The following is a 23,130-nucleotide window of genomic DNA, read 5'->3' on the forward strand; positions in this document are numbered from 1 at the left end:
AACCACTCCTGAAAGTGTTTTGGGATGAGCGTGGACGCCTGCGGACAGGAGCCGGAACAAACAAGAAGCACAGTCAGTCAGACACATAACAGGTTCAGTACAGCGTAGGAGTACCCAGACTAGAGCTAGATATATTGGTACACATAACACCTTAACAATGATAATGTTAACAGTAAATACGTTTTTCTAATCGTGATGACCATGAGATGGAGGCTTCCTGGTTCCTATCATCAGAGAAAAGCAGATCTTCTCATACTGTAATGCAATGGCGAGCCGTCCATATAAGATGTGAAATGTCCAGGCGTATTGAAGGACCACAACATTTTTGTTCAAACACATTTTCAATGTTGATTTTTAATTAACAACCATTATTTGTGTGAAAACACACTCGTTTTAATTTTCCTCCAATTTTTTCATTTTGGAAAAACCCTGACTACAGTTGTAACACTGAGTTACGATGTGCGTCTACTCTGAAATGCTCCCAGTGTTAAGCTTATCTCACGTATGCACTGTAATGCCAGTCTAAGACGGTGAAATCAGTGTTTAATATTCATCACAATAACCATTATAAATGAACATATTATCTCTCATATACATATATGTTTATACTGCACTGACATGCTTTTAAAAATGATTGTGTTCAATGGCAAAGTTCTTACCTGGCCCCTGGGGATCTTGAAGGCCCTGTTGGGGTCACTCTTGCGGTAAAAACGTATGTGATCAATGGGATCCTTCTCCTTCATACCATAGTCCATCTTGATAACCTAGGAGACACCAGAGGGAGACATTTCACCATTTACTGACACATGCATTGCGCTGCAGAGGGATGAATATAGTATATGACATAGGTTGATCATGAAAACAAATAAATTAAAGGTATTTTTTCAATTTAATGTAGAGACGTATTTGTCACATACATAGTTTAGGGTATGTATAATGTATATTTTGTATAATATAATTTTTCAGACTTCTTAGTACAACAGCAGCTAACTACATTTCTGATATCTTTCATCTGCCCGCCTGGGCCACGTCCCAGAATTTGCACTCCTGGATCATTGCATACCAATCGGGGCATTTCCTCCCCGATTGGTTCAGAGAAGCTATCTTGCCTGTCAATCACATGAGTTAAACGCAACACTTCAATCCTCGATAAATGTAGGGAGGGAGGAAGCAAAGAGAGAGAGGATGTTTTTGGGTTGCTCTCTGTCTTTAGACTTTTCCATGTTTGCCTTTCACATTGTTGAAAGGTAAATCAAAACTGCCTTCTGGGATTTGCATACCTGATCCCCACCACAGACCAACCACTAACCTCTCAAAGGGAACCTTTAAAATCAGCATAGATTTGATATCAGTAAGGCACACTAGGAGTTACTAGGAGGACTTACATTGACAATGAAGTGGTCTGGCCTCAGGTTATTGCCCTGGGGATTGTCCTGGTCACCTGCCAACTCACAACGCATTGCCTTCAGGGAAGATCATGGAAAGATTGAAAAAACTGTCATGGTTTTGTTCCTCTGCCACGTCTAGCACAAACACTCTCTCACACACACACACACACACACACACACACACACACACACACACACACACACACACACACACACACACACACACACACACACACACACACACACACACACACACACACACATACACACACACACACACACAAACACACTCCACTTCCGCCACCTAGTGGGGCCAGTCTCCTCAGTCATCTCCTGCTCTCGACACACCTATGTGCAATCCTCCATGAACACCCAGTATATCAAGCCCGGTTTTCAAGATCATCATTACTATATTGTTGTTTCACACAGTTAGTTCCTCGTTCCTGGCCCCTCCTCGTGTCTAGATATCTTAGTCCTTGAGTTCCGTCGCTCACCCTTACAATCTCCTCCCTGTGAACAGTGTTGCCAAACCCTCGCTGTCTGACTACCAATCAGGCTACAAGCCTGCCTCAACATATCTGTTGATTCTCAGTAAAGACACTTTTATTAATACTCTGTGTCAGCCTCACTCTGTCGAGCATTTTGGTCTACTCGCTCACTTCCCCCCCCCCCCCCCCCCTAAGATTTACTCAATGTATTCCTTACCACTGCAGACAAACACAATGCTTAGGATGATGACGATGAGAAGAAACATGAGATTATCCGCCCCTGACACACACACCCACACCCACACCCACACCCACACACACACACACACACACACACACACACACACACACACACACACCTCTGTATCCTCAATCCTGTCTTTTGCTGAATAGAACTGGCCCACACACTTGTAGAGGCGACGGCTGAGGATTTCCCTTAGGATCTCGCTGGCCTTATCCAGATCCTTCTTCTTCACGGCCTCATCCAGCTCATCATTCTCCCTGGACTCATCCAGCTCCGTTGAGGTAGGGAAGAGGATCTGTTCGAAGACGTTGTCTACAGGGGCATATGTATATATATATATATATATATATATATATATATATATATATATATATATATATATATATATATACATATATACACACACATCAGAAGTGACTTACAGTACAACTTAGAATAAGGAGCAGATAGTGGTAAGGCATCTTGCTTAAGGAAGCCTCAGGGTAGGTTTTCCCTTGGGGTAAGAAAGAATTAGTCTTTGACATTGCAAAAGGCAATACCCAAGCCAACCACAGCACAGTGTGGTCTCAACACTCACCAGTCAGCTTGGTGTATGCCACCATGTCATATATAGCTTCAGACATCTTGATCCTTTTCCCTCCTTTCCCCTTGAATGTGAGGTGTTTGTCTGCCAATACAAAGGCCTCGGTGATCCTGGTTAAAAAAACACAACCAAACTCAGTTTGGAATACAATAATTGTAGCAATAATTGTAGTACCAAGCACAGACACAATACTTACATGACCTCAACACTGTTTTTTACTTTGTGCTGGTAGGCTCTTCTGTGGAGACAGTTTCTTGTGTGGAAAAAGTCATACAGATTGCCCACTTCCTGTTGAATGAATACCCACAGTTATGCTTAGTTAAATATAGGACCAATTAGAGAGCTGCTTGAATCTGATTAAAAACAGAAGTCTGAGATCATTTGACCTGCTCTCTGGTACAGATTTGCTTCTCCTTCTTCTCTGCATCTTTTTCTTTTTCCACCTTACACACCCGGGCAAACTTGATGAAGCGGTGGTAGTCAAAGTTATTCTTGATGCCCAGGTGGTGGCAGTCTCTGAAACGAGGAACGGAAAGGATGAATACATTGACATGATAGTGCAGGTTTACTTTTACAGGTTCTTGCTTTGTTTCTCTATTGATTGGTTGATCCAGAGAGGAAGATATCCCTGGCAGCTGTGGCTGTGTATTGAGTATGGTTAGGTCACTAAGGAGATTTTCAAAGATTGTATTACAAAGTGGTGCAGTGAATTCTGATACCAGTCATTATGGAGCAGGAAGGTGCAGAGGGGTTTACAAACAGGTAATGGGTAAAAAAGGTGAGAATATTGCGCGGATAGAGAAACCCTGACGGCTATGGAGGACTGGTTGCATGGCCTTCTGGGAGAAAAATGTGAAAGATATTCGCTTTACATGCTCATTTCTAGTTTCTTCACAGCCTTCGTGGGTTAAACCAAAGCTATTAGGATCTTTTTTTTCATTACATCACTGACTCCGTTCCTCATCTCACTCAAGACTCACTTGTTCAGAGTTTACCGACTCTGCACATCATCGCTAGATCGTTGTTTCACACCTAGCAGTCAGTACCTCTTCCCTGGACCGACCCTCCCCGTGTTCAGATTGTTGGTTGTAGTGTTCCGTCGCTTTCGCCAAACTACCCCGTGTCTAGTCTGCCGACCATCCTGTTGCCGAATCCTCGCCTGTCCGACTACGCGCCTGTTGCCAAACCCTCGACTGTCTACCTGCCTGCCAACAAATTCCTCGTCCCTTTCCCCGCCGTAACTTATTTGTTGCTCTCAGTGAAGCCCCTTATTATTTGCTCTGTGTCGAGCATTTGGGTCCACTCGCTCTTCTTCCCCATAACACCCCCTCAAAACCCCTCATACTGAAAACAACTCAACTAACTGACTTTATTGTCTGTCAAGTCAAAGGTTCTTATTGATATATGGACCTCTTAACCATGACCTCTTAACCATTCATGGTTAAGAGGTCCATATATCAATAAGAATTGATATCCCCTATGTCTGATATCCACTATAATTATATTATTAATTATTATTATTATTATTATTATTATTATTATTATTATTTTTATTATTATTATTATTATCATTATTTCTAAAAGAGTCACTTAGTCTTGTGCAGGCACTTTTAACCATGGTAAATGTAGTAGGCCTACTGTAATGCAAACTCTGGTTGGGAGTGTGGTCCTCTATGTCCTAAATGTATTCCTTTGTATTATTGAATTATATGTTGGCCTAATATCCCTCCCAGCATCTACAGAGGAATCATTACATCAAGCGCATTCGTAGGAAAAGGGGATCCAGAGGAGGAATACGGAACAGAATGAGGAGACGAGGTAGGAGGCTGCCACTACCTGCAATAACTCTCTCCAATGTGCGATCATTACGCAACAAAATAACTGAACTTTCCGCACTAATCAAACTTGACTCAGACTACCGCCAAACCAGCCTCTTCTGCTTCACGGAGACATGGTTGTCAGAAGAAATAACCGATGTCGATATAGATGGATTTAAGATCATTCTTTTTGACAGAGACACTAGGATGACGCGGATGTCGATTGGGGGCGGGCTCTGTATGGCTGTCAACACAAAGTGGGCTGTCAACTTCACTGTAAGAGAGACTGAATGCAGTAAACACCATGAAATCATGACAGTGTCGTTCAGGCCTCACTACCTTCCCCGTGATTTTACACAAATTACAGCCATCCTAGTGTATGTCCCTGGACTTGATTTCACATTTGCAGCGGAGCGCATTGCTGACTGCTACAACAGAGCTGTCAATCAGAGTAGCGATCAGCCTGTCCTCCTGCTAGGGGATTTTAACAGATGCGATGTCACCACACTGCTTCCAAACTTGGAGCAGTAGCCTATGTCACCACACCTACCAGACTTGACAGAACGCTGGATCTGTGCTTCGGTAACATACCGGGAGCTTATGTCGCAAAGCCCCGCCCACCACTCGGTCGCTCCGACCACAATGTCATTCTGCTGCTTCCAAAATTGAGACAAAAACTAAAAACATACAAACAAAAACTGTTCAAGTCTGGAACAATGACTCTGTTGATGCATTAAGGGGCTGCATGGAGATCACAGACTGGGAAATATTTTTCCAAAGCTGTGAGGGAGACCTTCATCTGCTGACAGACTCAATCACCTCCTATTTGTCCTTCTGTGTGGACACTGTTATTCCAACAAAGCAGGTCAAGCTGTACCCGAACAACAAGCCTTGGGTTACCAAGGACCTGAAACAGTGTCTTAACAACAAAAAGGTGGCATTCCTACAGGGAGACAAAAACAGAGTGAAAGAGTGCAACAGTGAATTGAGAAGGAAGACCAGGCTGGCCAAACTCCACTATAAGAACAAAGTGGAGGAAAAATTCACCACTGGCAATGCAAGGGAGGCATGGCAGGGACTAAACACCATGATGGGCAGAGCCCAAAAACCGGCCCTCATCCAATGCTCTGACCCTGCCACCTCTGCAGAGCAGCTCAACACATACTACAGCAGGTTCAACATGCCACACCCCCAGAATGACTGGACCCTCACCAGCAATTCATCACTCACAGTGGATAAAGGGAAGGTCACATCCATGCTGGGCCGCATCAACCCTCACAAAGCCTCTGGCCCGGACAGGCTCAGGGGCAAGGTGCTGAGGGAATGCTCAGCTCAGCTGGGTGATGTAATCACTCGACTATTCCAGCATCTCCTGGACTCCAGCTGTGTCCCACGGATGTGGAAGGAGTCCACGCTTATACCGGTGCCGAAGAGAGCCAACGCCAGGGAGATGAAAGACTTCAGACCGGGGGCCCTCACATCTATTCTCTCTGAGTGTATGGAGAGGGTTGTGTGTGATCACCTCACTTCTATGGTGGTGGACAAGCTTGACCCACTTCAGTTTGCCTATAAGGCAAAGCGGGGGGTGGATGATGCCTGTTTGACTCTCCTGGACACCGTTTGCAGACAGCTGGACTCCCCACACTTCCACACACAGATTTTATTCATGGCCTTTTCTTCCGCTTTTAACACAGTCAACCCAGCCACCCTGTGCAACCGCCTTCTGGATCTACAAGTCCACCCATCACTCATCCTGTGGATAAAAGACTTCCTGCAAGACCGGTCCCAGCACGTGGTGGTAAATGGCTTTAAATCCAAGAACATGATTTTAAACACTGATGTCCCCCAGGGTTGTGTTTTATCACCAATTTTATTTTCCATCTACACAAACAACATAACAAACAACAACAGTGACATTCCCCTTTTTAAGTATGCAGATGACATGGCTCTGGTGGCCGACATCAAGGATCACTCCTCTCTGGCTGCCTACTATCAGCAGGTCAACGCCCTGATGCAGTGGATCAAAGAGAGTACTTTGGAGCTCAACATCTCCAAGACCAAGGAGCTGTGTTGTGGGGGGAGGCAAACATATTCCCCCCAACGTCTCTTTGAACCTCTGAGGCTGAATGGGTAGACAGTGGAGCAGGTAGAGGCCTTTAGATACCTGGGCACAGATATGGACACCCACCTGTCCTTCTCCCAGCACACAGACTCTGTGTACAAAAAGGCACAGCAACGCCTGTTCCTGCTGAGGAAACTCAGGAGCTTTGATGTCAAACAGGACATTTTAACAGCTGTCTATAAATCACTCATAGAATCTGTACTCACGTTCAACATCACATCCTGGTTCACCCTCACCTCTGTCAAAAACACATCAAAGCTTTCCCGGATCGTCAATCAAGGAAGCAAAATAACTGGCAAAACTCAAATTCAATTATCAGTACTCCACAGCCAGGCAGTTAAAAGGAAAGCCCACCTCATTACACAGGATCCCACCCACCCCCTGCACAAGTCCTTCCAACTTCTGCCATCAGGCCGCCGGTATAGAGTGCCCCTATCGAAGAAAAAACTCATTCATACCCATTGCCATAAACAGCTTAAATAAACAATGAACAATGGACAAAGGAACCCTGACGCACTGTCACTTTACACTTTACACATATCCACAGCTTTTATTTAGTTATTTTCATAGTATTTAATATTTATACTTGTTTTAAGAACTATACACACTGTGTTTGCTCTCAGAGATCAATGTTGTTGTATGAATGCCTATCAGTACATTTTCATGTTTGTATGTCGAGCCACGTCATAGATGATTTTCTGTTACGACAGACAATAAAGTTTTCTGAATCTGAATCTGAATATTGATTTCTACCCTACATCCAATAGTCATCTCTCAATTGAAATACATTTTAGTATTTCAAAAATATGACCAACTAATCATATTGGGAGGAATATTAGTATTAGGGCATCCAACCCAAAGCGATATGACGCTACATACCTTGCCTGTTAATATAGGAAAAACCTTTTTTGGCAGGCTATTATTTATTGCAAGGCATGAGGTACAAGGTTCACTCATATATCCAATCAAATAAAAGACAATCTCATCTTAAACCAGGAAACTCTCATTTATAGATATTTTGTTGTTGGAAAAATCTTTGCGCTTGACAAGTGGAACAGGATCTAAAGAGGACCTCTATAATACGGCTAAACAGATTTGTGGAATGAGATCAAGTTAGCGCACTATAACTATGCAATTCCCGCTATAACAGCTAAATGAACATTTGGGATAAAGCCATGAACCACGAGCCACTACAATATCCTGCCCCCAACGGACCCGCACCTCAAATAATTGATGGCTGCAGTGAATATCTTGCATAGTTGTAAAGAACAGTGGCATGAACATCTCACACAATACACAAACAAGGTTAGTGACCAGAGTAAGGACTGACCTCGCAAAGTAATCCCATTTGTCCACATCGATGCCGTTCCTTTTGTTGGACACAATCTCGTACAGGAAATACTTCTCCGGATTACGGCCTCTGTATTCCAACTGTAACGACAGCACGAGGAAACGGTCAACAGACAAATAGAAATAGAACATAGCAATGTAGCAGCTCACTTCAACGGAAACCCTTTTTCTGAGTCCTGTTGGGAGAGTACCATCGCTTCTGTTGGGAGAGTCATGGTACATTCTCTTCTGTTGGGAGAGTCATGGTACATTCTCTTCTGTTGGGAGAGCCATTGTTTCAACCCTTCTGTTGGGAGAGCCATTGTTTCAACCCTTCTGTTGGGAGAGTCATTGTGCACACCTCTTTTTTTGGATCATGAGGGTCGGTCCTTTTCCCAAAGATCAGCTCCTCGATGAAGAAGAGGTCCACTGGCAGCTCCAGCCCGTAGCCCTTCATCACCGGCTCCAGGTTGTTAACAGCAATCAGATGGTTTAACATGTCTAGCGATGCCTTCTCGTGCTGCAATGACACACACACAGGTTGCTCAGGTGTCCCTGAGCAAGACACCTCACACTTACCGCTTCCAACCTAGTGACCTACGACCTAGCTGCTGCCTTGCATGGCGGACACCCCCGTCAGTGTGTGGATGTGTGTAAAGCACTATGAATGCATTCCACACACACATTACCTTAACTTGTTCTCTTAGTTTTTATGTTAACAGAGCTGCAGCAACATACTCTTTAACATTGCAATGGCCAACCCTTATCAGCTGAAACATTACTGCCTGACAAGGGATAATAATGTTCATCATATGGTAGCCTGTTGTACTCTGAGCTTTTGCTTTAGGCAAACAAAAAGTTTGCTTGCAACTTAAGGACTGAGGACCTGAATATGTAAATTAATATAGAACAAGCTCTATAAAACATGTTTAATGAATTGCTGCAAAGGCAGTTGGTGGACTTCAGAAGGGGCCAGGCAGTGGGATAAATATCGATTATATTCTAATACTAATTCTTATTCTTGTTTGGTGATATGCATTGAAGAACAGATTCTTGCTTAACACTGCTAATGAAGTGAAGGAAAGGGTACAGTTTCCAACTTTCAATAATTTGCATGAATGGAGAAAACTGTATCAGGAATGTGTTCAGTGTTTTGCAGAAAATCCTTTCATGAGTGTTCTGCTTAAATTATAGTTCTTTAAGAGCTATAATTTGAGTATTATCTTTTAGAAATGGCAGTCATCCACCAGCCATATTAATTTTATACTTTAAACAATTCATGGCCCTTCCCTGATTGATTCTGGATTTTTCTTGCCTGTCAATCACATTTGCACCAATGGCGTTATCATTTAAATGATTGAGATTAAATTAATGATTTTGGGTTGGAATACTGAGGCTGAGGATAGAAGGTAGTAGTTCAGGAACGTTAGGCCAGTTTGGCTTGTTTTAGCGTGTTGCCAGATAAGGGTCTTTGAAATGTCGCGGAACAATCTGCGAGGGGAATTTTGGGGAAAGCAGTTGGTGAATCCTTCAGTACCTTCCATTTGACTGGCAAGTCTGGAAGTACTTTAGGAATGAACATCCCATCAAACAGATGAGAGAAAGGTCCGTGTCCTAGAGAGAGAGAGAGAAATATGTTCAGAAATATGGAACCATTCATTATTTACCATCCCATCATTAATAATGTCAAACAGAACTGGTTTCATGCTCACACAGAAACTGGCCTATGTTGGATGTTTTGAGGTAAGGGTTGGGGTGCAGCTCTTGTTGCTCACCCAGATCATGGCAGAGGCCAGCGATTTGCACACAGAGGACGTCTCTGTCATCGATCTTCAGTTCAGGCTGTTTCTCTTTCAAAGCTTTAGCAAGCTTTCCAGCCAGGTACCCAACTCTGCAAACAATAAATTAACAAAGATGCTTTAATTGATAAACGTTGCCTCCGAGAATCTGGTTAGATACAAACAAAAGTGACCAGTATAAGATAACCCAGTTAAACGCTGCAATATAAGTGTCAGTTAACCCTGCCACATGCCAGTGGGTGCCAGCCAGGGGTGTGTCTCCTCCGACACCAAGCCACAGGTAAAAGCTATTCTATTGTAATTGGCAAGATGTTTACATGCAGATCAGCTGCTTAATACCAACATGTCAGAGCTCCTCCTGAGTGTCTGTGGTGAAGGCTGGTTTGACCTGTGTGCCTGCTTTGATACTGAATGCACCCAAGGTGTGCAGCCCCACCCAGTCCCAGATTCAAATCAATCTGACTATGACTCATACCAGACTTCAGCCACACACGCTCCACTGTAAACTTGGTTTGGAGCTTCAAACACTGGTTTTCTACCATGTCGGTTTGAGAAACTAGCATATTTTGACAACATACTTTCCCCCAAAAATGTTTGGTCAGAACAAGCAAAAAATAATACTGCCATTCGCCGAGAATCTGCCCCACGAGCATTTGCAGCCCAGGTTTGGACTTTTTGTCTTCCAACTAGATATAAAATATACCTAGAATCCTAAAATCTAGTAAAAGGCGAATCATCTTGCAGTTACTTGTACGATGTATAAAACCCCATTTCAAGCCTCATTGTAATTTGAGGTAATGTCAGCATGGATTCATTTGTATGAATATTCAAACACATTTTTGAAAGATCTTTGGTTTTCAACTTAGTATGCTTTCAGACCCATCAGAATACCTCAATAGTAGTTGGTTCAACCTTAGCCCATCAAATAAATGTTAATGTAGTTATATGTTGTTTTATCTTTAATATTAACATATTCACAAATTATTTAATGATGCTCGTACACAATAAGCGCAAAGTTTAGCATAGGTATCCATGTTTTTCCTAATCTGGGAGCCAAACTAATCTGCAAGCTCATGTTTTATTTGCTCTGCCATATTGTGCGGCCCTATTCCTGGCTGGGCTTGGTCCAATAACAACAATTATCAAATTTGGGGCCAAGATGGCTGCCGCTGATGCGTCACGTTTTGTTGCTCTAACTGGAAAGATGTTAGCCAATTGAGAACAATAAATCTTCCAAAGTTCTTAAAGGTCCCATGGCATGAAAATCTCACTTTATGAGGTTTTCTAACATAAATATGAGTTCCCCTAGCCTGCCTATGGTCCCCCAGTGGCTAAAACCTGCGTTCGGTGTAATACGAGCACTAGGTGTTCTGCTCCCCTTTGAAAAAACGGAGGCTCAAGCGCGCTGATTTGGAATGTGGTCTCATATGTCGTCATAAAGGATCTAAGCCCCTCCCCTTTCTCTGCCTTGCCCGCCCAGGGAATTTGGCCCACCAATGAGACACGACGATTGTGGCGAGCGCCGAATGTGAGTGTGTGTGATTACAGACACTGTAACGCAAGTGTTTACTGTTGGTGTTATGGCGCATAACACGTCGGTTCTTTGATGTCTCTTGTATTTCCACAACGAGACTGTAGTTGGGGTTATCTCAGCCATGGTTGAGAAGGAATTGGGTGAAAGGAACTTTGGCTTTGACTCCCTGAAGTACATGAACTGCGACCTGGTGCCTGCTGCCGGTTGCTTTCGGGAACTTCTTCAAATACTGTGTTTGGGGCCTACTAATATCTATATTAAAGCATCCATAAAGTAGCATGCCATGGGACCTTTAAGTAGTTAGTAACATCTAGCACAGCATGAAGCTGTCCGCCAGATCTCTTTACGCTTGAGTCACGTTTTTGCTCTCGAGATTCTAATTGGGAATTTTGAGGTTCAGGACTGGTTTGTGGGGTATCAATTTGTGAATTACCGATTTGCTGTGCTAACTTTGAAAAATTGTCAGGCACATGCCCGGCATAACTCATGATGTTCCACTTGTCACCAGTTGCTTTGTGGACATGTGCGTGCCATTTGGTGGTAAAGATATTAGTAGTACGATACGGGATTTGACTAATTATCAAAACGGTTATAAAGATGTTAAACTGGCCTAACCCTTGTACAAGGTGTCCACCGGACGCACGCACACACACACACACACACACACACACACACACACACACACACACACACACACACACACACACACACACACCCAATGGAATGCTCGAAGCGATTATGAGATGCTCCGGGGAAAACGTAGTAGACCCCTCCGAGCTGCTTGATGTTTCTCAGTCTTTGGAATTGAGGTGTGTCTATGATTTTGACCAGCAGCGGGTGGAGTTCAATGTGTCCGTGGATTGGGTCATTAAACACCTGAAAGAGAAGAGCAGAGATAAAACATTGCTAAAAGCTGTCTGTACCGTTGTACCGTGGTTTTGAAACCAAAGAGGGTAGGAAAGCATAAATGCTGAATACAGGGTTTATCATTTTGCATTATGCTTCAAAGGGGTGGAAAATTATTTTGGCTCAGTAAGAGTTTGTTTCAGCAAACCTTAACAATACAAACTTTGTGCTTAGCAACCATTTTCTGTGTCTTAACATAAATCTGTCCGTGGCAAAATGCTGTTAACTTGTAACATGACTTTGTTACTTTGTAGTTACCTTTTGAAAGCTGGGATCATTAGGTCTGGAGAAATAAAGAAAAGGAGTGTATTAATAAAGTGGATCGGAGAAAGAGTAACTTAGACAGCACATTTGATTTGTCCATCACGGTTAATATTGTGAAAATTATCATGCGAGAGTCAAACACTTAAAACGTATTGATGAAGTAAAACATTGCAGTTGATTTATATTTTAGCTGAATGAGAGAGAACACAACACAGCTATCAGTAGCTTGCTTGAACAATCCTACTTTTCAGAAGGTGGTCTTTGCAAAAGATTGAATTTGGTCAGCCTGCCAAACTAAGGTGTCTGTATGCATCCAACAGGAAAGCCTGTACCTTCAAGAAAACTATCATAACATACTGGGACTACGGAGAATGGCCACTCATAGGATGCAGACCAAGAAAACATTTGAAAAATAAAATATGTCTATATATCAATCAAAACTGAGGACACTACAATCTAAGAGACCAAACATGGTTGAGAAACTATGTTGCATGATGTAATATAACATTTTTATATTTGAATCGTATTTTAAATTAGGCCAAAATGCATTTTGTCGCGTGCATCCTCATTGTTGGGGGGAAAAACTGTAGTAATCTAGGTGTGGAAGTTTAAAGCAAAATAATAATGCAAAATAAATCCTCGTCTGTCAAGACAAACGAAATGAACACAGTACTTTAGATAAATTTTATCGATCAGCTCACGGATTTCTCTGGGCAAGACCCACTGATCGCTCAAACTCAGAAAGAATGTTAAGAATAGAAAGTGCTGCAACTTGTCGTGAATATCCTATTTTCTTGTCAATATCAGACTCACCTGGCCATCTTATGAATTTTCTTTAGTAAGATGTTGTATCCCAGCTCCAGTAAATACGTTTTCTTTCAAACAAAATTAAACAATTAAACAAATGCTGTGTTAATTACTTTGAGTTTGTGTGTGGCATTAGCGGTCAATACTTCAAGCCTTGGACTAGAAAATCTGTGAGCTCATGTTTTATTTGCTCTGGTATATGCATCTAAAATACTATTCATACAAATCTCCATGGCTGGGTTGGGCCAATCAAAACTATTTATCTAATATAGGGAGGGTATATTCAACAATTGTTTACATAGACGCGCCCAATGGGAGTGACGTTTCATAAACAACTGAGTTGGCTGTTGCTGATGTTGCACATGTTTCATTGCTCTGATTGGTTTGTAGGTACATCCAATTGTGCCAAAAGGCATTAGGCTATGCACATATTGTCATTACCCCTGGAATCCAACTGAGTAGTTAATAATAGAATAAAACACAAAAATACAGGGAGGGTTGCTTTAAGATATTTAACTATCTTAGAGCTCACATTCAGTCAAACATCTAATGGGAGGAGCCAAAAGTGAAAAGAAGGAGGTCCTCTGCATGAATCTTTATGTGTACTTTAAGATTTCCTGTTTTTTCCAATGGTAATGTTACTAGAGAAATGTAACTTATGAATTCAATTTTAACTTTAGAAATGTAATTATTACTACAGAAATGTAACTACAGGAAGATCTTGCCTAATGGAACTATTTGGTGATAATTCAAGCTGAATCTGACCGCATCAGTCTCAACAGCTAAACTATGTTGTTTTCTGATTGTATTATTGAATAATTATGTATTCTTATGAATACATTGACATTATAGTGCAGGTTTACTTTTACAGGTTCTGGCTTTGTTTCTCAATTGATTGGTTGATCCAGAGAGAAAGATATCCCCAGCAGCTGTGGATGGGTATTGAGGTCGGTGGGTAATGAGGGTTGACTTTATAGTCACTTAGGGGATTTTTTGTTTATTCATTGCAAAGCGACTTGAATTCGGATACCGTTTTTATTAGGGGTGTAACGGTACACCCAAGTTCGGTGCGTACCTTGGTTTTGAAGTCACGGTACGGTACAGGACGGTACGAGTCATAGTTAAGGCGCAATATCAAAATAACTGTTTGTTTGTCAACAACGGAGAATGGCCGTAGATCAGCAGCAATGAAAACATCAATAGACTTGGTTATGTTATTTGCCCGTTCTCAATTTCCAGACAGGGGTTGTTGAAATAGTGTCGTGAGCTGGGTTTGCACAGCTCGTTTTTTTTTCCACAGCAACGGTGATAGTAACACCTGGATGGGGCCTTTTCAAATGCGTGTGCATGTTAAAGTGCTGTACGTAGACACGGAGAGCCCTTTCTGTAGCCGGAGTGCCTGTCAGAGACCCTCTCCGTAGCTTACGTGCTCATCCAATATTTTATAACTATCCGTCGACGCAACGAAGACGGCAAGGGCTGTTATTGGACCTCTAACAAAATCATTTCCAGAATCACTTCTCCGGTTTGACTCTGAACCTTATTTACTTTGTACATTGTTTACTTTGCACATTAAGGACCAATAAAACACAAAATAAGATTTTGGAAAGCTTTGTAAGTTTATTTTCAAAACTACTTACATGGTTTGTAGCCAACATATAAGTTCGATCAGGCAGCGAATTGTATTACGTATCCGACATCCAGACGGAGAACTGCGAATGCTCGAGGGGTCCCCGTAGTTATGGAGTCGGATTACGGAGTCGGAGTAGTATCCTTTAGCTAAACGTTCCGGGGGGAACTCTGACTTTAAGTTTTAAATTCTTCCTTTCTTTGCATTCGCCATATACGCTATGTACGCCACATTTACGCACCGCTGTCCACCTCTCCAACCACCCAGAAGTGCCTGTACCGTGACGATTCGGTACGAATACCGTATTTGTTCAGCCCTTGTTTGTATCAAAATCGCCAGTGCCATTGGCCCAGACTTTGGCCCCAGAGCATTTTGCAGCCCAGGCGCTGCCTTGGAACTAATGAGAGACGAATGAAAGTTTTCCTTTAACTGAGGAGCATGAAGTGCAATGGTCTGTTTTGAAAGGTGCATTTGTGGAAAACCGGTTAGCAGTACCTTGGAAACCAATCTACAACAATGCATTGGTGCCACTTGTTGCCATGGAATGACAGCAGCACACGCCTGTGTACAAGGTAGGGCTGGGTGGCATACCGGTCTGGGCTGTCTTGAGGATTGTATTGATTGTTAAAGGTAGAACTGGTTTTGTCTCGTGCTGTTTTCCCCCTCCCTACCAGAGCCCTGTCTCTGCAACCCGGTATCACGCGATTTCGTGCTCATGCGCACGAACGTTAATCTATTGAATCGTGTCCCAGAGCACGATAGTCCGACTTTTTTCGTGCTACACAGAACGAAATGTAAACCAATGTATTCTGATTGGGAGCGTTCTCAGACAATTAACGTGTTCCACAAAACGAAACGAGAGAGACAAAGAGAGAGAGAGGGAGGCTTCAGAATGGTTTGCCAGACAGTACAGTACACCCTAGTTACTGTATATATATGTCAATATTTCAGATTTTTTAAGCAGACCTCCTCAAAAACTGAAACGAACGTGCTCCACAGAACGCGCATTTCTCAGACAATTAACGTGCTGTTCTGTGGAGCACATTCGTTTCAGTTTTTGAGGAGGTCTGCTTAAAAAATCGGAAATATTGACATATATATGACTAGAGGGTGCACTGTAATGTCTGCGCACACTCTCTCTCGTCTGAAAAACGATCCCATTCAAAATGCATTGGTTTACACATTTCGTTCTGTGTAGCACGGTTATTTTAATTAATTAATTTATTTTCAGGTCTGCTTAAAAAATGCAAAGATTTATATATTGACTTATATATAACTTGAGGGTGCACTGTACTATCTGTGCATACCCCTTCTGAAGCCTCTCTCGCTCTCACTCTCTCTCACTCATTTCGTTTTGTGGAGCACGTCAATTGTCTGAGAAAAGCGCGTTCATTGGAGCATGTTTGTTTCCGTTTTTGAGGAGGTCTGCTTAATAAATCGGAAATATTTACATATATATATAACTAGAGGGTGCACAGTACTGTCTGCCCACACTCTCTATCTCGTCTGAAAAATGCTCCCACTCAAAATGCATTGGTTTACATTTCGTTCTGTGTAGCACGGAAACATCGGAGAAACGCTCCCATTCAGAATGCATTGGTTAACATTTAATTTTCGTGTAGCACGAAAAAGGTCGGACCATCGTGCTCTGGGACACGATTCAATAGATTAACGTTCGTCCTCATGAGCACGAAATTGCGTGATACCGGGTTGTTTGGCCACATCGATGCTATTCCTTTCGTTGGACACAATCTCGTACAGGATAGACTTCACCTCTAGACAGCCTTTGTTTGACCACGGTAACGACAGCACGAGGAAACGGTCAACAGACAAATAGAAATAGAAGATAGCAATGTAGCAGCTCACCTCAAAGGAAACCCGATTTCAGAGTCCGATGAGTTTGAACAGAAAAAAGCCTGCTATGTGGTGTAGCAAGTCTAATTAGGGGGTTCTGCGAGAACAATTCATTTTTCAGGCAATGGTGAGAGGAGGTTATGAACAGTAGGTTCTTGAAGCTCTATACATAGCAGTTTTTGATCGTTGTTAGCCTCACTTGTAAGTCACTTCGGATAACAAATTAACAAAATCAAAGTTTACATACCAGGGCCACTATTGGGAAATTCACTTTACTAACCTCTCTGGGGGAGAGCCATTGTACAAACTCCTCTGTTGGGAGAGCCTTGTACCAACCCTTCTGTTGGGAGAGTCAGGGCGCATTCACACCAGGCCATATGTACCGTGCCTAAATCTGTTTGACAACTCTGCGCCCCTAAAGTCAAGATCGTTTGGCTAGTGTGAGCACGCCAACCGTACTCAAGTACAGTTCAATTCCGTGGCTGAGCACACTTCGGAGAGGTGTGCTCAGGCCACGGTACAGATGCTAATGAGCGGACACGCACACACGCACGGCTACGGAACCTGAGCTGGATGACGTATAGTCAATGCGACCCTTCTTTCCCATTAAACAATAAACATGGTGGCAAGCGGTTCACGAGTGGGTTCAAGTTGGTGCGATAGTGAACTTGAGTTTTGGTCAAAAATCCCCCGTTCGTCACGGCGTAGGCTTTCTTGGTTCACTGGAGAAGGCGGGGCTGCGCACAGAGTCTAGACCGCTTTGCATATTCCCGAATGAAGACACCAAGTGCAAAAACGCCAACATATTCTTTTGCTGACCACTTGTTTTTTATCCCGACAAAGCCTCATAAGGACAGCTCCTCTGCGTCTCACTCGTAGATCACACCATCTTTCAACGTCTTTGTTTAATACTACTGCATCACCTTCTCTCACATGATCAGCAACTCGTGGATTTCACTCTAGCTCAAGCAGGCAATTTACCTCGGGGAGTGTAAACGCGCGGCGTGCATAAAACGGACTATTTGGCAGTGTAAAAACGCTCAGTGAGAAAGGGCTGTATCTGAGTAGAACGGCTCCAAATAAGCATCAAAGTCAGTAGAGTTTCACTTTTGTTCTCTGTTTTCTTCTCATGGAGGTTCTTCTACTAAGCAGGACGCTTGGTGATGACGTATTACGACGTGAGGACGTATGTACAAGAGGCAACCGTACTCAGGCCCAGTTGAGATTGCCTATGGTGTGTTCCTGAATCCTCGAACGCCAGACTTCCGAGTTGAAAGTCGAAGATCTCCCAGCTTTCTTGCGGCATTTCTCGAAGGCACGCCCCCTTTATGTCTTCATCTTTCGAAAATCGGAGAATAGACCGAGAGCAGTGATGACGCTCTCAACAAAATGACTGCGTTCGTGAAACGATTATTTTTGTTGTATTTGTACCACGTAGGTCATCTTAATGTCGATTTTAAATGCTCTTACACTCTTGATTACATTGCTACTTTATTCCGGTCACCAATTTATACATTGTATGGTCTTGCTGTGCGTGCAATACAATGTAAAGTTGTGTTGTTTGTTTTCGGGCTGGTTGGCTAAAGAGGCTAGTGTAGCAAACAATAAACAACGACTAGCCTATTTCATGCCACAATAACAAAGTCGAACAGGAATGCTATGAAGGCTCCGAGACTGGAAGTGACGTCAAATGTGCAACTCTGAAGGCTGGCGTCCGAGGATTCAGGAACACACCACTAGTGTGAGCCCAGGCCAGCGGCACAGCAACGGGGGGCAATCGTACTTGGGTACGGTACAGGTGTCAAACAGACTCAAGATCAGCTCCTCGATGAAGAAGAGGTCCTCTGGCAGTACCAGCCCGTTCAGATGGTTTAACATGTCTAGCGATGCCTGCTCGTCCAGCTGTCTCCCAAGGGCGCGGGACGCTGGAACACAACATGATAGTTCTCCTGTTAACTGCATGTGTGTTTTTAAATAGAATGAAAGATAGAAACTTGAAAGATCTACTTCTTCGTATGTGTCCACCTCTAGGTCAAATATATTGGGGGTCTGTAAAAGAGTTTGTTTCAAGCGTCAGTTTCATTCTGTTACGTATTTTAAGAACATAAGCTACCCTCACATAGTCACTAGGAAGCAGGACCGAACATATAAGCCGTAAATACTGTACATAGCCACAAGGGGAGCAAGACCTTACTGAAGGCTGCTCCATCCACAGAAGGCAGCACCTTTAGATAGGCGAAAAAGCCCGAGGCTAATACGTCACATAGGCCACGCCCACTTCACATAGGCCACGCCCACTTGACTCGATCAATCTCGACAGAGAGGTTGGAGGTCTCCGACTGGCGGGTTACGCCTCGTTTCCACATACGTATGTTTTTCGTGTCCGTGCTTCCGTAAATTTACGGAAGGAGTCGCTAGTGTTTTACGTACGGGCATGAATTTATTTACGGACAAAAGATGTTAGGAGAAATCAGCGGATTGCTTACTCCGGGTAGGAAATGAGTGCCCAAATGAAGGAGTTCAAGTACCTCGGGGTCTTGTTCGCGAGTGAGGGTACTATGGAGCGTGAGATTGGCCGGAGAATCGGAGCAGCGGGGGCGGTATTGCGTTCGCTTTACCGCACCGTTGTGACGAAAAGAGAGCTGAGCCGCAAGGCAAAGCTCTCGATCTACCGGTCGATCTTCGTTCCTATCCTCACCTATGGTCATGAGGGCTGGGTGTGCACGTCCAGTGGGGAGGAGACCTCGGGGAAGACCCAGGACTAGTTGGAGAGATTATATCTCAACACTGGCCTGGGAATGCCTCGGGATCCCCCCGTCAGAGTTGGTCAATGTGGCCCGGGAAAGGGAAGTCTGGGGCCCCCTGCATGAGCTGCTCCCCCCGCGACCCGACCCCGGATAAGCGGATAGGAGACCGGTACTTTGGAACATGAGGATCGACATATACAGAGATAAAAACAAAACCAACAGGCTTGGAAAGAGATCGCTGAGGAGTTTGGCCTGCAAGGTACTTGCAGGCCAAGTTTTGTGAAAAACATAAAAACTTTCATACGGTATCTCAGTAAAACGACGGCGAAAGTTAAATTTTTTGAACGTATATTACGGACATACCGGACAGAAATTTTACGGAGGGGAGGAGTCTCGGAGGAAAAACGGACATTACGGAGAATCACATAGGAATGAATGGACTTTCGGTCGGAGACGGTTGGATCGCATACGAGAATGTACCTATGTGGAAACGAGGCGTTAGAGTTTTGATCAGCTGGGAGTCGCTCAGCACGTGTTCAACACACTTCCCCTCCTTTTGCTCCGTAGTTACCATACCGAAATACTTTAACAAATAAAGAAAGTAGTGAGCGAAGAAATTAGTTAAAAGCGATCCGGATTGGACTACTTTCTTTGAAGAATGCTGCAATTCACATTTAATTAAACTGTTCCTGTCGGCTGTGTTGCAAACACCCTACAGACGTTGTTTAACCGCCTCCTCCGCCCCTCTACACAGCCCCCCCTTGCGGTTTCTGGTCGCGTCCCAGGCTCTGAGCCGTCTGCCCCCAGAAGTTCTGCTGTAACAGAGGAGGACTGCTGGATCTGAGATTTGGGTCCGCCAAATACTTTTTCCTTGTCTGTGCATTTTCTTTGGTGCTCATTCTACACGTTCTTTGGACTTTGCTGTTTGAACATATCCATTTACATTCCAGTGAAGCCCTTTGACTGAAGAAAAATATTTATTTTTGGTGTACTTTTGAACATCTGTCTTTGGACTATGGTCTGTGGATGTCAATGCTACGCAGACCCGTCGCCAGACCTGAGTCTGAAGGGGGGCATATGAAATGCATAGGGGGGCACAATTATTACTAGCCTACAGTAGCCTACGTATATTTCCTCTATTCGCGCAGCACATAATCATCACGTTAATCATAACCAACAGCAATATGACCCGGTAGCCTATAGCCTACCCTACAACATCACATCATTCCTCGTCATTTAAAGCAATACATTACGTAGAAGCAATGCTATGAATATCTATCCATAAAACACTGGACTATACAACATATTAGGTGTAAAAGCAGCACACACACACACACACACACACACACACACACACACACACACACACACACACAAGGGCGTAACCATGGTTTAGACATTGGGGGGGGTCCAATTTTTTATTATTATTTGTTAAGTGCATTGCCTACAATTCTATATTTATATATGAAAATGTGGACATTTAGAACATAGTTTCGAGGACTACATTGACCATTTGAATTCACATCTAAAGGAATAGTGTAATAATGTAATGTCTGCCCCGCCCCCCCCCCCCCCCCCCCCCCCCCCCCCCACACACACACACTTTGTTTTGGTTAGCTGCTTACTGACCTTAAACACACCTACCAATTACAATTATGCTCTTCCAGTAGTACTGTAGCAAAAAGGATAGCTTCCAATGGAAAAATACCACATACCCATGACCACATGTCATTATGTTATCAGAAGAACAGTGGCTGACCTTCGTGATAATTTTGGTCTATATATTCTGCTTGTATTAGAAGTAGGCTACTTTTATGTATTGCTGACATGTAGGCCCAGGTTATAAACAATGTTGTAAGGCTGTCTAGTCTCATATTCAAAAATCTCACCTTATCACCTGCCTGTCCAGAGCATGTCCCTGTCTGGCCACGGCTTTCAGCATGCCTGTCAAGTTACTTACTGTCTGAAAAAAACTGCGTATGCTTGCCTGTTGGTCCAGTTTCTTCTGCTTTTTAGGTAACCTCAAATCCTCCATTACTCAACTTTACTTTCTTGGCTCTCACTGAAGAAAGAGTGTGGGGTAACCATGACAACGCAGAAAGTCGCGAGGTGGTTTCAAACTAAATCGCACAAGTGTACAATTAGGAGGGGGGATTCACACACTCAACAAACGGAAATAAATTGAAAATAAATAAGACATAACCAGTGATGTTGATAGGTTTTCAATGTAGTGAGTCCCCGGGACCCACAGGTGGCGAGTTGGGTGGGTCCCTGAGAAATTCAATGGGTCCCGACTCCCCAGTTTAAAAAATGTGTTTCTTTTTTATTATTATTCTATTTCTTAAATTAAATTAATAGTGTTAAACTCCTTCATGGTGGTATGATATGGTTAGAGCTGGAGTACTCAACCGTTCATGTTTAACACTAGAAACGCCGGGCCATTTTTACTTACTCCTAGCGCCGCAAGAGGGGTCAAATGACCCCTAAGTCATTTTAATGAGGCTGTGCATTTGCACATAATGATCACTAGGTGGCGCCAATGAGCTATTACCGCGCGAGCGCCACATTTGTGTGTGTGTGTGTGTGTGTCACAAGTAGATGCGCAGAGGGTTGAAACAGCGCTTGTCCGATCTGCTCACAAGAAGGTTTCTTTGGCCAGTTACTGTGATTAAACACGAGTTGTTTAATGTTCACAATGTATCGTTTTTCATGGGGAAAATGAGATGCGTCCCCGGGACGCATGGATAGTGAGTTTAGTGCGTCCTTTCAGATTTCAATGCGTCAGGGACGCAGGACGCGTACCTAGCAACATCACTGCATAACAAGAGACCGATCCATTGACAGGGTTCATAAAAAGAGAACATATATTTTACATTTTATCCTGCTGAATATTGGGGGGGACAGGTTAGTATTTTCTCAACATTGGGGGGGACACGACCCCCCCAAAGAATGCGTGGTTACGCCCTTGCACACACACACACACACACACACACACACACACACACACACACACACACACACACACACACACACACACACACACACACACACACACACACACACACAGATGTAAACTTGTGAGTCAGGTCCTTTTCAAAAGCAAGCTGAATCAGCTGGGCCTTGCGTCTGTGCAACATACTGCGCCGATGCTCTGAGAAGACGTTTTTCAGCTTGGAAAATGACTTTTCACACATAGCACAGTTGAATGTGCTAAGGATGTTTGCTATTGTCCATTTTCCGTCTTCGGGGTGTCATTCCTTTTCTTAACCAGGAACTCACAAGCCACAGTATATTCAGATTCAGCCACATCAGTTCCAGCTAATAGCAGGAGAGGTGTTACGGTTACCTTTGATGGGTCCAGGAAATTATCTGACTGATTATTAGACTGTTGGTGGGCTTTTCAACCACCTACGAATATCCATGATTATGAACTAGAAATGAAAGTAAGCTAGCGAAAACTCATCCAGCTTCACTTCAAAATGCGCGGAAACTGAGAGAGAGAGAGAGAGAGAGAGAGAGAGAGAGAGAGAGAGAGAGAGAGAGAGAGAGAGAGAGAGAGGCAGGTGCAGTGGGACACTGAGGGGGTGCAAAGTGAGAGAGGCAAGGGGGGGGGGGGGG

At 43.5% G+C, this 23,130-nt stretch overlaps 1 protein-coding gene across 1 annotated transcript in view; it reads right to left on the bottom strand.

Moving 5' to 3' along the window:
* LOC130400843 (deoxynucleoside triphosphate triphosphohydrolase SAMHD1-like) overlaps positions 1 to 18,742 on the bottom strand; it is a 20,709-nt gene extending 1,967 nt beyond the window's left edge. The window contains exons 1-14 of the mRNA XM_056605121.1: positions 18,549 to 18,742; positions 12,469 to 12,493; positions 12,020 to 12,180; positions 9,747 to 9,862; positions 9,509 to 9,585; positions 8,333 to 8,491; positions 7,973 to 8,073; positions 3,090 to 3,219; positions 2,900 to 2,991; positions 2,698 to 2,813; positions 2,236 to 2,432; positions 1,386 to 1,463; positions 660 to 764; positions 4 to 38 (exon numbers count right to left, since the gene is read on the bottom strand). Of these exons, the coding sequence (XP_056461096.1) occupies positions 4 to 38; positions 660 to 764; positions 1,386 to 1,463; positions 2,236 to 2,432; positions 2,698 to 2,813; positions 2,900 to 2,991; positions 3,090 to 3,219; positions 7,973 to 8,073; positions 8,333 to 8,491; positions 9,509 to 9,585; positions 9,747 to 9,862; positions 12,020 to 12,180; positions 12,469 to 12,493; positions 18,549 to 18,727 (1,571 nt within the window). The 5' untranslated portion in view covers positions 18,728 to 18,742. The remainder of the gene's footprint in view (positions 1 to 3; positions 39 to 659; positions 765 to 1,385; positions 1,464 to 2,235; positions 2,433 to 2,697; positions 2,814 to 2,899; positions 2,992 to 3,089; positions 3,220 to 7,972; positions 8,074 to 8,332; positions 8,492 to 9,508; positions 9,586 to 9,746; positions 9,863 to 12,019; positions 12,181 to 12,468; positions 12,494 to 18,548) is intronic.
* Between the last annotated feature and the right edge of the window lie 4,388 nt (positions 18,743 to 23,130).

The sequence above is a fragment of the Gadus chalcogrammus genome, chromosome 1 (assembly GCF_026213295.1).
Source record: "Gadus chalcogrammus isolate NIFS_2021 chromosome 1, NIFS_Gcha_1.0, whole genome shotgun sequence".
Classification (NCBI taxonomy): Eukaryota; Metazoa; Chordata; class Actinopteri; order Gadiformes; family Gadidae; genus Gadus; species Gadus chalcogrammus.